General features: G+C 44.9%; 2 protein-coding genes across 2 annotated transcripts in view; both read left to right on the top strand.

Moving 5' to 3' along the window:
• LOC104865149 overlaps positions 1 to 4,105 on the top strand; it is a 42,901-nt gene extending 38,796 nt beyond the window's left edge. Inside the window, exons 2-7 of the mRNA XM_010628504.2 lie at positions 460 to 667; positions 1,993 to 2,085; positions 3,110 to 3,242; positions 3,371 to 3,457; positions 3,588 to 3,678; positions 3,995 to 4,105. Of these exons, the coding sequence (XP_010626806.1) occupies positions 460 to 667; positions 1,993 to 2,085; positions 3,110 to 3,242; positions 3,371 to 3,457; positions 3,588 to 3,678; positions 3,995 to 4,039 (657 nt within the window). The 3' untranslated portion in view covers positions 4,040 to 4,105. The remainder of the gene's footprint in view (positions 1 to 459; positions 668 to 1,992; positions 2,086 to 3,109; positions 3,243 to 3,370; positions 3,458 to 3,587; positions 3,679 to 3,994) is intronic.
• Positions 4,106 to 4,412: 307 nt separating this feature from the next.
• On the top strand, positions 4,413 to 5,084 carry LOC104865150 (melanoma-associated antigen 10). The gene has a single exon (XM_010628505.1). It carries the CDS (start codon positions 4,413 to 4,415, stop codon positions 5,082 to 5,084), a length of 672 nt encoding a protein of 223 aa, XP_010626807.1.
• Positions 5,085 to 14,975: the final 9,891 nt, after the last annotated feature.

Here is a 14,975-nt window from a genome sequence, read left to right as displayed (position 1 = left end):
AGCAGACAGCGCCCGGCGAGTGAGGTGAAGCTGCGGCCCAGGGGACGGAGGGGACTCGGGAAGGTGCCCCGGACAGGCAGGAGGTCCCGAAACGTTGTAGAAACACCGCCGCCGCCCGCCCCAGAGTGGGAGGCCCACAAGTCCCCGCGCGGCGACCCTTTCCACTCCCTGTGACCCCAAGGAGAGGCAGAGGCTTCCCGGGGCCTCGCTCCAATCTGGGGAGCAGACAGCGCCCGGCGAGCGAGGTGAAGGTGCGGCCCAGGGGGCGGAGGGGACGGAGGGGACTCAGGAAGGCGCCCGAACAGGCAGGAGGTCCCGGAACATTCTAGAAACGTCGCCGCCGCCCGCCCCGGAGTGGGAGGCCCACAAGTCCCCGCGCGGCGAACCTTTCCACTCTTTGTGACGCCAAGGAGAGGCAGAGGCCTCCCGGGTCCTCGCTCCAATCTGGGGAGCAGATAGCGCCTGGCGAGTGAGGTGAAGGTGCGGCCCAGGGGGCGGAGGGGACGGAGGGGACTCGGGAAGGCGCCCCGGACAGGCAGGAGGTCCCGGAACGTTCTAGAAACGCCGCCACCTCCTGCCCCGGAGTGGGAGGCCCACAAGTCCCCGCGCGGCGCCCCCTGTCGCCTCTCCGTGACCGCGAGGAGAGCAGCGGCTTCTCTGGGCCCAGGTGAGGGCTGTGGCAGCACAGAGGACAGAGGCTCCCTGGACCCCACAGCGGCCACCTGTGGGCTCTGCACAGCTGAGCTCGGAGTGCTCGGCCCAGCACCCTCTTCACTCCCCGGGGCTGAGCGAGTGAGAGCCCCGCGGTGGGGTTCAGGGGTGAGACGGGGCCGAGGGGTCCGGGTGAGGTGCTGAAGGCAGAGTGAGGAAGCCGGTCCGCGGCTTCGGCGCCTTCCTGTGAGGCCCCCCGCGCTTCTGTCCTCAGCTTTTGACCCCGGATTTGATTTGGGAGGCGGCTCCGCCCCCTCCCACAGCCCTTTCCTGTTCCGGCTCCCCGGCGGTCCAGGCCTGGGTCTGCGGGGAGCGCCCTGAGGTGGGCCCGGACGGGGGTCCGGAAGGAGGCCATCCCCACCTCAGGCCCCAGCACGCCTGCGGGTCAGAGCCGTGGTGTGACCCTGCACACTCGGGTACGCAGGGCTGGGGGTTCAGAGCGTGCCAGAACCCGAGGTGAGGCCCGCAGCGAGCGGGGAGGCCCCGCTACTAGAGAGGCTCCTTGGAGAGCATCTGTGGCCCGGATGTCAGCCTGGCACGCCCTGGGCATGCTGGGTGGGGGTGCGGTCGCCCAACTTGTACACGTGGACCCTGAACAAGGTGTAACTGTTGCTCAGAGAGGAGTAGGCCTTGAATTTACAACTCAGAGTTCCCCCTCAGAGCCAGTTGTGGCTGTGGATTTAGGAGAACCCGGTGCATGGTGCCCAGGCAGGCAGTTGATTGCTGAGTTGTGCAGTGAGTTGGGGGGACTCTGTAGAATGAGCGTGTCTTGAACAGAGGGCAGGAACCAGGCCCTGCTGCAGGTTAGAGGGAGACATGAGGCAGGACTGAGGGCTCGAGGAGGAGAGGACAAGCCCACCTCTCTTTGGAAACCAGTTGTGTCTTTACTTCTGACTTTGGAATCTAAGGGAGGAGGACTTAGAGTCCCCCAGAGATGGGCTCCTTCCAGGTCTCAAGGGCAGGACTTATAGGGTGGACTCCTGGGGTGACCTTACACTCTTTATCAGACGGCCACTCCCATCCTGCTGTCAGCCCAGTTGGGGGATGCAGTGCATCTCTACTCCTGACTCTTGGTGTCCCGGAGGAGGGGACCTTGGTCTGAAGAGAGTGGTCAGAGGGAGATGATGGGTTTGGATTGCAAGATGCATGCGCAGGTCAGCAGTACCTGAGCACACTCCAGATAAAGGAGGGTGCAGAGCTATTCCTTGTGTTAGCCTGGGGAAACCCTATGCAGGGGTGTCCAGAAATGCTGTACCTTCCCTACTATCTCCTTGTTCTCAGGAACATCACACGGTGTGAGGAGTGCTACCAGGTCAGCAGAGGAGCAAAGGCTGTTCAGCAGAAGAACAAAGCCAGGATCTGACAGAAATCAAAGTGAGGAACTTGGGTGAGGGCTGAAGGTATTAAGGTGCCTCACACATGAAATGTATGGACCCCCACAGATGCTGGTGTCAGCTGCTTTCACACGGGGACCCTGGGAAGAGTGGCTGCATGTGACTTGCTCTCATTTTTCCTAAGTGGGTGGGGGTGGGAGGACTCAGGGAGGCAAGGACCATGGTCCAAGAGGTGGTCACAGGTCATCAGGGGGAGCTGCACATGGGCAGCAGGCAGAGGACCCCAGGGGCTGCCAGACCCAAGCCATGGACCCTTCCTTAGGACCGAGTGTGTCTGCAGCCCAGAACCTACGAATGCATAGACTCTGTGCGTCCCCTGGGGTCAGCCCCGGGAGGCCCTACCTGGCATGCTCATTTTTACCCTGAGCAGGAAGGCGGGGAGCCTTCAGGGGGTGAGGGCTTGGTCTCCAGAGGAGAGAACAGCTCTTTGCGGGTGGGGACCAGGACCAGGAAGGGTTGGCCCCGACAGGTGGAAGATGGAGGGACTACAGAAGCACAGGCGGCTCCCTCATCACAGGAGAGACGGGCACAGGTCCTACCATCTGTCATGGAGCCCCACGTAGGGGTGACGGGACGGGCACTTGCTCACTTCTTTAGAGAACCCTGGGGATCTCAGAGAGGGGAGGGACCGGATCTGAGAGGGTGTCTGCAGGTTGCACAGGGATCTCCACCTGCCCAGCAGACCCAAGGGTCCCAGGATCTGCCAAGGGTCAAGGTGAGGACCCCCAGGGAGGACTGGGTAGCCTGCCCGGAACACGGATGGGTGCTCCACACACGTCCCCCCGAACTCGCCATCATCCCACGAAGCCCGGGCACGGCTGTCAGGCTGAGGCTGCTCTCTCACTTCCGGGTCGTTGGTCTTGGGGAGGTGAAGGAGATAGGAGGGTCTGCATTCAGGAGAGCACAGCGGGGTCCCAGGCCCTGGTGGGAGTGCAGATGAGGGCAGAGGGAACTCCTCACCCAAGCACATCGTACTGAGCCTCACCCTTTCCTGTCACCTATAGGAAGACCCAGGGGCCATGCAGAGACTCGCTTCCCTTCACTTCCTCTGAGAGTCCCACAGAGACCGGACTGTGCTTTAAAGAAGGAAGCTTCAGGTCATCCCAGGAAGAATCCCACAACTTACGATTCATCCAGGTGAAGATGAAGCAGGTTCCTCTCCCCAGGGCACACAAACCCCACTGAATTTGACCACCTCTTTCTCTTTCCTCTGGGCAGGTGTGGCCAGATGTGAAGTCCCCTCACAGCTCTTTTTACCCTCTTAGGGAGGTTGACACTTGTTCTGACCTATTATCTCAGGCCAGCCAAGGGCTGGGATCCAAGTCCTGTCGTGAGCCAGTTGAGGACGTGGAGTGAGCAGAGAGGGGACCCCCACCTGGAACATTTGTGAACTCACAGAGTCCACTGCCCCTCCTGTGAGTGCTGGGGACCAGGACAGTGTTTGTGGCCAACAGCTGGAGCACCTCTTCATGCCTCTTACAGGAGTTCCAGGGAACCAGGCAGTGAAGGTCTTGGTGTGAGGCAACACCCGCAGGTCACAGCAGAAGGGGCCCAGTCAGTGTCCGGAGTCAAGGTGAGGTGCTGCCTTGAATGTGTACCAAGAGCAAAAGAGACCCCATAGTGCCTGGCTCCACTCCCCCTGCTGTCTTCCCTGGGTCCTCGTCTTCTGTGGGCGGCTGCACTCCGAGGAGCGTCTCGCTTCTGGTCCTGGGTTCACTGGGGACAGGCCCTCTGGGAGGACAGGAGCCTGCCAGGCCCTAGCCACCACACAAAAGTAGACCAGAAACCAGCCTTTGTGAAAGCAGCTAAGGGAGAGGTTCTCTCCCCCTCCCCCTGCCCGCCTCTGAGTTCCCCTCACCCCTGAACTCCTGCCCACTTTCCTTTACCAGAGTCACCATGTCTCGGTCTCGGAAGCGCCGGTGCACCGTGCTTGAGGATGACCCTGAGACCCAAAGTGACATCCAGCAACTCATTGAATCCCGTGTTCCTGTGGATGTGGAGGAGGATTCGTCCTCCTCTTCCACTTGCTCCTCCTCTTTTCCCTTGTCCACTTGCTCCTCCTCTCTTACCCCCTCCACTTCTTTCTCTCACTCTCCCGTTGTATCCAGCTCCTCAGAGGATTTTGCTGTTGCTGGGAGCCCAGTTTTACCCGAGAGTACTCAGGGAGCCTGTTCTTCCTTCAGTACCTTGGCCTCTACTCCATGGAGCTCCCCTGATGAGGGTTCCTTTAGCCAAAGTAGGGAGGATCCAAGCACCTCACAGTTGCTGCCAAGTGCTGAGGGTTTGTCTAGCTTTGAGAAAGATGCGATGGTGACTAATTTGGTGAATTTCCTGCTCTTCAAGTATTATATGAAGGAGCTAGTGTCAAAGGCAGAAATTCTGAATATCATCAAAAGTTGCAACTGCTACTCTCAGGTCTTTAGCGAAGCCTCTGAGTGCATGCAGCTGATCTTTGGCATTGATTTGAGGGATGTGGACAACCTTGGCCACACTTATGACCTTGTCACTTGCCTTGGCATCTCCTATGATGGGATGTCGAGTAAAGTCCAGGGTTTTCCCAAGACTGGCCTGCTGATACTTATCCTGAGTATAATCTTCCTGCAGGACGACAGTGTCCCTGAGGAAGATATTTGGCAAACCCTGAATGTGATGGGAATATGGGCTGGGATGGAGCACTTTATCTATGGGGAACCCAGGAGGCTCATTTTGGAAGATTTTGTGCAGGAACAGTACCTGGTGTACTGGCAGGTGCCCAACAGCGAGCCTGCTCGATATGAGTTTGTGTGGGGTCCAAGGGCCCACGCTGAAACGAGCAAGATGAAAGTCCTGAAATTTTTGGCCAGTATTAGTAAGGCCGATCCCAGATCCTTTGGGGAAAGGTATGAGGAGGCTTTGAGAGATGAAGACCAGAGAGCCTTAAGTACTTTCATGGCTACTACTCTGGCCGATGCAAGTTCTAGTGCCAGTGGTGGCTTTTAACTACTGAGAGTCAGTGATCAGTGTAGTGAGGAGCCAGGCTAGCATTTGTGGACATGTGGTGTGTAAATCATCCTTGTCTTACTATTCTAGTTGAATGACTGGGGGGGGTGTCTTCTTCATAGTATAACATGTTACTTTTATTAAGTGGTTTAGCTCAAAACCTAAATTTGTAAACTGTTAGTTGCACATTGCTTACCTTTCATAAGTTTAAAAGAAAGTTGTGGTATTTTGTAAATCACATCGGGAAGCCTTCCCTCTGACTTGTAACAAGATAACATGGCGTTGGAATTGGAATTTCCTTGAAAATGTGAAGAAAGTTATTAAAAAATTCATTTAAATTCCTGTTAGCTTTTTATCTATCCCTCTATAAAATTAGAAGACGTATACCTAGATGTTGTTTACTTATTACATTTAAAATTACATTGTAATAAATGAAAGCTCCCTGGCTTCTTTCTTCCCCAGCCTTCCTTGAGCATCTGCTCTTGTGAGAGCCTGTACTGTGCTAGCAGGACGATAAGGCAGACACAGCCTGCCATAAAACGGTAGACCAGCCACCATGTTGGGAGGATGCTGACACCCTCTGGGACCTGAATGAGGAAAGAGCAGTGAGGGATGGGGCCCTAGGAGAGAGCATCTGAGTGTTAGCACAGAGCCAAGGCAGAGGCTTTGGGAAACTAAAGTTTCCACTGTAGGAGTTGATTGCACAAAGAGTGCATGGTGGTCAGGGCCAGCCCCTTGGATGATGGGTCTTAGGACTGAAAGAACGTAAATCAGGTCTGGGAAGTCCCCTTTGGGTGATGGCTGATCAAGGCAGAGTGCTCTCCACCTGGAGCAGGTAGAGAAGATGCTTTTAACATATTTGATGAACTAGGTATGCTATACCCATCTGAAAGGATTTCTTTGGAAATAGGAATTTCCTGGCATGTAGCCCACTGACTGTTGCCAAGATATCAGCCAGCTCCCTTAGAAGAACGTTATACATAGGTGACCTTCAGTGTCACTGCAGACTCTAAACAAGGGCTAGGTTTGGGGTGGAGGGATGAAGGAAAGTAGTAGCTAGAGTGGAAAATCAGGCGGGAGGGAGAGGGAGCTGTTCACTCTCATTCTAGGAGGCTCAGCTGCAACCCCTGGGGAAGACGCCTCCACACGCTGATGATGTCACATGTCTTCAAAGAGGGAGGAGTTAGTGAATTTTAGTCCCATTTTAGCCCACTTGCTCCTCCATGTCCTGCAGAGCTGCATAGTCTGATATGTGCTCGGGAGCAGTGACAAGCGCTGGGGTGGGATCGAATCCTGTTAGAAACAGCAGCCACCCGCCGTTCAGTGTGGTCAGAGTCCTGGCCAGGCACCGGGTGGGGTGCTTTCCATGGGGTGCACACCTTCCTGCGGTCCTGCGGGACCCGCCTGACCAGACTCACTTCACTGATGAACAGCCCCAGTCTCCCAGGGGTCTGGGACAAATATTCCCACGTGAATATATCTAGAGGCTATCGCTAGTCTCACTCTTCCCAGCCTGGGGCCCAACTTAAATCATAATTTATTTGTGTGGTGCACAGTGTCTCTTAGATGATAAAAAGGACCCTGTGGTCAGTTGTGACATACTGGATTGCCTACTTGCCTGACTTGAGAATGACCTCAAGGATTGGTGAAGCACGCTTCTGAGTTTGGGTGGATCACAGAGGCATGACTTTAGGTAGTATGTCTGTTCTCTGGTCTCTTCCTCTCTGGTGTTATCCTGCTCTGTCCCCTGGTTGTCATGAAATAAGGGATTTTGTTGCACCATGCTCTTCTGGCATGACGCTCCTGCCTTGAATCTAGCGAATGATGGACTGAATGCTCTGAAACCATGAACCAAATATTGTCCTTTAGATTGTGGGTGTCAGGTCTTTTATCTAGCAACTAGAAAACTGACTAATATTAGAAGGTGCTAAAATTACGTCTAAAGAATATGATAATGATAATCAAAAACAATTTAGGATTTGTCTGTGGAAATTATTAACCAAGGATCCTCCTGTCTGATCTCCACTGTTCCTTGGGAGCTGACTCTACCCAGAAGCTTGAATTGCAGTCCAGAGCCACCACTTCCTGACAGAGGAAAACAATGTTCTATTCTACTGTTTCTTGTCTGTGTACCTGTCCTACAAGAAAAAAAAGTCCTGGTTTTCAGTGTACCTAATGGTACTTGCATTTGTGTTTACATATGTTTATTTATGTGGAGAGTAGCAGAGACTTGAAATTTTCAATATGCATCAAAAGATAAGGGAGATTCTGAGCCTACCAAGACCATAGGCAGTGTTGCAAAGAATACCACGGAATACTGCTATTTCATGAAGTTGAATCCTCCCTGCTGAGATTCACAGGATACTTGGAAAACCACACATGATACTGTGTTTGAAAGCACCTGCCACACAGTAGGCCCTATATGTGTATATCTGCACACACACACACACACACACACACATACGCACACACATACATACATATATGTGAAATGTCTTCTGGATGTCTGGAAGGCTTCTTTCTCCCTTTAAAGTCTTCCTTACCTTCCCTAACTCTATTAAATTTTATGTGATTTTGTTCTTTTGGGTCACTTTTGCTGCTGTAACAATATTCTAGGCTGGATAAATTATAGAGATTTATTTCCTGCAGTTCTTGAATCTGGTTAATACCTTCTTCCTTTATCATAACATGGTTGAAGGTATTACACGGTGCACTTATCATTGGACTCTGGAATGGCCCCAAAGCCCTTGTGTTAAAGGCTTGGTCCCCAGTCCTTGATGCTACTTGAACATGGTGGGGTCTTTAGGACATGGCCTAGTGGCAGGTCTAGGTCACTGGGGATGTGTCCTCAGTAGGGACAGTAAGACTCTAGTCCCTTCCTATCTCTCCCATTTGTACCTGGCCATGAGGTGAATCGGCCTTCTCCACCACACACGCCATTCTCAGTGAAAGAGTGGCTACTCTCCTTCCAATCCACCAGATCTCTTAGGATTTTGCATAGACTTTGCCTTTCTGTTGAACCCAAACCCTGCCTCTTACCTTCACTCCCAAGCCCTGATTCACTCTTCTGGGAAAGAGGCCTATGCAAGAACCTTTACTTTGTGGCCTGTCAACCAGAAAACACTGCAGGCATATTTATTTTCTTACCAAAGTAGTCTTAGTTCACATTCAGACACCCTGAGTAAGGGCAGGGAACTTGGTATGTTTTATTATACAGTCAGCTGTCCCTATCTGTGGGTCCAGTATCTGTGGATTCAAACAGCCACAAAGAAAAAAATATTCAGAAAAAACATTGTGTCTGTACAGAAAATATCCAGGCTTTTTTCTTGTCATTGATCCATAAATAACATGACAACATAACATTTGTTTACATAACATTTACGCTATATTGGACATTATAAGATATCTAAAGATAATTTAAAGTTCATGTGACACTTGTGTAGGTTCTCTGGGAAGACCACACTATTACATAGAAGGGACTTGTGAGCCTTTGCATATTGGTATCTCAGTGACCACTGTATATGTTGCCTCTGCTCCCCCGACATACGACACAGTCCCCTTGACTGGTGGTCAGATGATCAAACATCATTCAGCCAACATCTTCTAAAAGATGTGTAGCCTAATTCCCTTCAAAACATCAAGGAGATACAACTCCTGTATTAATTTCTTATTCAACAGAGAAAAGAATAATTTTGCATTTGGAATTCACAGCATCCCACCAGGTCACGCTGTTCACACTTGAGATGATGAGTGATATGTACCTGTCTACAACCCACATATTCACTGTACTGGGGCACTGGATAACAAAAGGAGAGTAGCTGGTCAGTGGAATACAGAGTAAACAGACGTGCGAAAACCAACAGTGTACTTCCACGCTCCTCTCTTCGTCTTTCATTAGTATACATTGTACTCCGATATGTCATACATTCCACCTACATTATTTTTATGAATATTAATATTTGATGTGCTACCACTGAGTTATAGCCCAGTCTGCGTTATTATCACTTTTACTTTATTTATTTATTTATTTATTTATTTATTTATTTATTTATTTATTTATTGGTTTTTTTGAGACAGGGTCTCACTCTGCAGTTGAGACTGACCTGGAACTCACTATGTAGCCCAGGCTGGTCTCAGAACTCACAGTGATCCTCCTGCTTCAGCCTCCCGAGTGCTGGGATTACAGGCGTGCGCCACCACGCCCGTCTGTGTATTACTTTTACTTTAAACAGACAATTATCTCTTTAAGACATTCCCTTACTAAGGAAATTATATTTACCCATGAAGTGGCAATTTGTAATACTCTTCATTCCTTTGTTGTAGATTGAGATTTCTATCTGGTATTATTTTCTGTCTGCCTGAGGACTTCCTTTAACATTGCTGTTAAGCAACCTTGGTATTTCTCACAGTGTTGGTAAATTCTTTAAGGTTATGTATTTTAGAACAAGCTATATTTCACCATTGTTTTACAATGTATTTTTGCAATGTATAAACTTTTAAATTGCAAGTATTATTGTTTCAGAACCCTAGAGATATTGTCCCACTCTTGTCTTGCTTTCATTGCTTTTGACAATATATCTATCTGTATTCCTCTATAGACAAAGTACTTTTTTCCTTGGGTTATTTTTAAGAAATTCTGTATTACTGGCCTTAAGTAATTTGATTTTGAATGACTTCTTTTCAAATTTCTGGTTTCCTGGAATTCTTTTAACTTTGAATCTTTGGAGATATATTTTTTATCAAATTTGGAGAGTTTTCATTCATTATTTCTTCGTGTGTCTTTTTTATCTCCCTCTTACATTAGGCCCTTTGAACTTGCCTTACAGCTCCCTGTATTTTATTTTATTCATTGTTTTCAATATGTTTTTCCTCTGTGCTTATTTCAGTCTGGAAAGTTTGATTGCTGTGTCTCCAAGTTCACTAATCCTTTCTTCTTACTTGTTCATCTGCTAATAATCCAAACTAGTATATTTTTCCAACTTAGACATTATAGCTTACACATTTTAAAGCTTAAGTTCGTTTTATAATTTCCATGCCTCTATTCATCATGTTTAACCTTTTCTCTCTTTTTTCAATATACAAAAGATAGTAATATATATATATATATATATATATAATATTGTTTTGATATCATTATCTGCTAGTCCTCTCATTTGTCTCATTAATAATTTGCCATTGGATGTCAGACACTGTGAATTTTACCTGAGTGCTGGGTATTTTTTTTTATTTTTGTATAATAAATAATACTCTCAGCTTCATTGTGATAGTAAAGTTACTCGAAACAGTCACACTGGAGCTTCCTTTTAAACTTTGTCAGGTGTGATAAAGGCAATGTTTAATCTAGGCTTAATATTTTCTTAGAAAAAAACCATTCTGTATACTTTAAAAATCTGGCATGAATCATGAGTTTTCCATTCTGACTATTGGGCATGGGAATAATTCCCAAACTCTTGTGGCTGCTGGAGATCCCTTTCTGTGGCACACTCTCCTGTCTGGAGCTCTGGGCTGCAAATTCTAGCTACCTTGGCTGGCATCCCTAGACTCCCAACCATGAGTTTGCACCTCCAGGAGCCCCTCCCACTGGCTCTCTCTGTACTGTACCCGCCTCAGTGCCTCTCCAAGCAGTGAGCTGGGAAATCATAGGCTTGCTTCACTCATTTACGGATAGACAACACCATTCTTTGCCTGATGTCCATTCATTTGAAAGTCACTTATCCATACATGACCCAATGCTTTAGCACTTCAGTTTATTCATTTACCCTCTTTTTTTTTTTTTTTTGTACCAGGGATTGAACTTGCACTTGTGAGGCAGGCATTGGAACTACTGAGCTAAATCCCCAGCCCTTCAATTTATTCAAATTAAAGTCAGATTGAAAGACTGTGGGACACAAATACTCATAGAAATATCTTTCCATACCACTGGGAGTTTGTATCACCAAAATACCAACAATGCTTTTCTTCTGTTTATTATCTTATTTATGCTTTTAATATTTGTGTTTTCAATATTTCTACCACTGCTGAAGTACATTTGAATTACCATTTAATTATAAAATATTGTAAATTTTTCAAAGTCTAACTACCAAAATAAACACAGATTCTCTAGACAGTTTCTTTCCATTCATCCTCCAGCATGTTTGATGCTTGTATAGTTATAGAGAAACAATGGAAAAACTTCAAAAGCCAATTGGTTAGGCAATGTTTAGCCTTCCATTGTCTCTCTCCCTTTCAGACACAGCGCTGCTGGGATAAGTATATACCATTTATTAAAAATCTTCTCTCTAGAAAGTAATAACTTTTATTTTAAGAAGGAAAATTATATTCATATTTAAGCCGTGACATAATTGAATTTCATATTTATAGGGAGGACTGTATATAGGCAATATTGGTAGGCAGAATTAACATGGTAACTTTCACTATGAGTGTTGTTGATATTTTCTTGTCAAGCTTGTTTATACACCTCTTGTTAAAAACTGAGCAGAAATGGTGTACTTTAGAAATGTTTTTCAGGCATTAATTCCACATAATAGTTGAATATTGCTCTTGTTTCACATTTAGTATTTTTATTTAATTTTTCTAGGAGATAATTAACATACCTCCTTCACCCTTCGAATTAGTATGACAATTTCATAATAAACTACTTAAACAAAAACTTTGATCAAGAATGGAATTAAGTCGGGTGTAGTGGCACACGCCTGTACTCTCAGCACAGGGAGGCTGAGGCAGGAGAATAGCTTGGAGTTCAAGGCCAGCCCGGCCATGGCACCATAGATGCCCACCATGTAAAATTTGCAACCATCTTGCTTGTCCACCTCATAAATAGGCACGTACGTGATGCTATTCTGTTGCCGTGTTTCCAAGGTTATTTTGCAGTTCTTTTTAACACTGATTTTCCAGAAAAGGATGCAATCTTTTCATTAAAATGAGCTGCGTTTTCCTTAATGTGTTTTCAGTACGTCTCTTCTTATTACGTGGTTATTGATCACAGGGAAACCATCACACGACAGGATTGGGGATTTGTCATTTTTATACTTCACCACTGCAAATGTTACGCGGTTAGTTGTTCATTATGTCTTACACACAAGTGTTTTGTACCCATCGCTCATCCATTTCTGCATTTTAGTTCAGACACAATATTTACACAGCCATCAGTAATTTCATTGGTATTGATGTGATTCCATGCTCTTATGCATTGGGAATTTTCTCACCACTGTATATTGTGTTCTTTCCCACTTTAAAAGAATTAAAGAACTGCATATTATCTTCCCTCCTGTGAGTGTTTTGTCTTTAAAGATATGCATGCACATAATTTATTTCTTTTCTATAGAATAATCTTGTTATTTTTAATTTTAAAATACACTTGCACATTATCTAAAATGAGTACGATGAAATTAATAAACATGAATATTTCCCCAATAGCTTTTTTGCCAAATTTTAAAATATTTGACCAACCTTTTCCCCTTGCAAAATAAAAACTTTTAATTTTTGCTTTGTGTGTGTGTGTGTGTGTTTTTTTTAATTTAATTTAATTTATTTATTTATTTTTTGACTGGGGATTGAACTCAGGACTTCACACTTACCAGGCAGGCGCGGTGCCACTGAGCTACATCCCTGGCCCTAACTGTTCTTTATTTTTGCATATTATCACCTGTTCCTTTTCACTCATGGCAGTACTACAGCTAAACAATTTGCTGACTATTCCAAACTTTTAAACATGTTCATGTTTCTACCAGATCATAGACATTTATTCAGTTACCTGATTAGAATATGTATTTTGTCATGTTGCCTTTCCCGAAAACTCACACATTTCTTGCTCTTCACCTATAGTTTCTTATACTTTAACTGTGTCCAGAGCCATTGTTTCTCAACAACTTCTTAAATGTCTCTGAATAGTTCATTTTCTCTGATTTTACAAAAAAGTAGCTTTTGTAGCTATTGATTTTATTGTTTTCCTAATTTCAGTCTGTTGATTGCTGCTAAATTTATTGATTTCTATGCAAGTCTCCTTCTGCTGTTTAGGGTTTAATATGCTTTTCTTTTTATCATAAAGTAGAAACTTAATTTGATTTCTTTTTTCCTTTGCAATATGTATATTTAATGACATAAATGTCCTTGTAAGCATTGCATGAACTGAATCTCATCAATTCTAATGTTTTTTTTTTTTTTTTTTTACCAGGGATCGAACTTGGGTCCATGTGCTTGCTAGGCAGGCACTGGAACCACTGAGCTAAATGCCTGGATGTATTGTGTTTTATTTTTACTCATTTCTAAATATTTTAAAATTTCCCTTAACACTTTTTGGAAGCACAAATTTGTAAAAATGTGTTATTTTATTTTCAAAAATTGGGGTTGCTTGCAGTTATAGCTTGAATTCTTCAGTTTAACTATATTTTGAATATACAATATGCTTTGTATGGTGTGAACTCTTAAATTTATTATGCACTGTATTATGGCCTATCTTGTTGAAGATTCCAAGTGAACTTCAGTATAATTTATATTTCACTGTCATATATGTTGTCGTGAAAATGCAAATTAGATGAAGCTGGCTAATAGTGATCTTTGAATCCACCTGTATCTCTGCAGACTCTCTCTACATTTTCTATCATTGACTCAGAGATGAGTATTGCACTTTCCCAATTTAATTGTCAATTTGATCATTTGTCTTGTTTGTTCTTTGCATTTTTTTTTTTATTTTGAGGCTCTGCTTTTCGGGGCATATACATTTAGGATCATGATGTTTACCCGTTGAGTTGCGTCTTCAATCATTATGTAATGTTTAAATTCATCTGTGATAATTTTTCTTATATTAATTATAGAAATATGATCACTCCATCTTTTGGTTTATTTTAGTGTTTTATAAGTCCATGTTAGTAGTACGTAATGATTACATTTATCATGGGAGTTTGTACATGTATATAACACATCTTAGATTTTTTTGTCCCCTTCTTCTCTCACTTTCTGCTTCTGCCAAGTCTTCTTCCCCTCCCCATTCACAAGAGCTCTATTTCCATTTTTAAACTGCTTTTTAAAATTCCCTTTCTCTTCCTTTCCTCCCCCTTCCCCCTATCTCTTGTTCCCCTTACCGTTTGAAAAAGCTCTGCCAACTTTGTAGCATCTATTACTTTGTTCCTTATTTACACCTTAGGTTAGTCCTAGAAGAGAAACAATGCAATATTTAAACTTGTGTGCCTGATTTATTTCACTTAAGGTTGTGGACTGCGGGTACATCCATGTACCTAAAAATACCTCGAGTTTATCTTTTATAGAAGAGTAGTACACCACTGTGTATAAATATCGCATTTTCTTTATCCATTCAACTGTTGATTTGCATATGGGGTGTTTCCAAGATTCATCGGTTATAAAAGGTGCTGCTATAAACATGGATATACATTTATCATGGTAGTATATGACTTTAATGCTTTCAGCAAGATTCCTAGAAGGGGAATGTCTGGGTCAAATGGAATTTCTAGTTTTCGTTTTTTGAAGAATCTCCATACTGATTTCCATAGTAGCTATACTAGTTTACACTCTCACCAATAATGAAGAAGAGTTCCTTTCACCCTGTAGACTCTCCAGCATTTGTTACTGGTTGATTTCTTGATAATAGCCATTCTTTCTGGAGTGAGATGGAATCTCAGTACAGTATTGCTTTAATTTTCAATTTTTGATTTGTTAGCAATGTTGAACATTTTTAATATATTTTGTGGACATTTGTACTTTTTCATTTGAGAAAAGTCTATTTATTCCAGATGGCCATTTTTGGGTTGGTCTTTAAATTTGAGATCTAAACTTTTTTAGTTCTTTATATATTCTAAATACTAATCCTTTCTCTGAGGAGTGGGTGGTAAAAATTGTTTCCCATTCTGTAGGATCTCTCTTCAGTCTGTTGGGGTT

This window comes from Fukomys damarensis, unplaced genomic scaffold, assembly GCF_012274545.1.
Source record: "Fukomys damarensis isolate Sample0158 unplaced genomic scaffold, DMR_v1.0_HiC HiC_scaffold_39, whole genome shotgun sequence".
Classification (NCBI taxonomy): domain Eukaryota; kingdom Metazoa; phylum Chordata; class Mammalia; order Rodentia; family Bathyergidae; genus Fukomys; species Fukomys damarensis.
The sequence above is the reverse complement of the archived record's forward strand: the minus strand, read 5'-3'. Positions and strand labels throughout refer to the sequence as shown.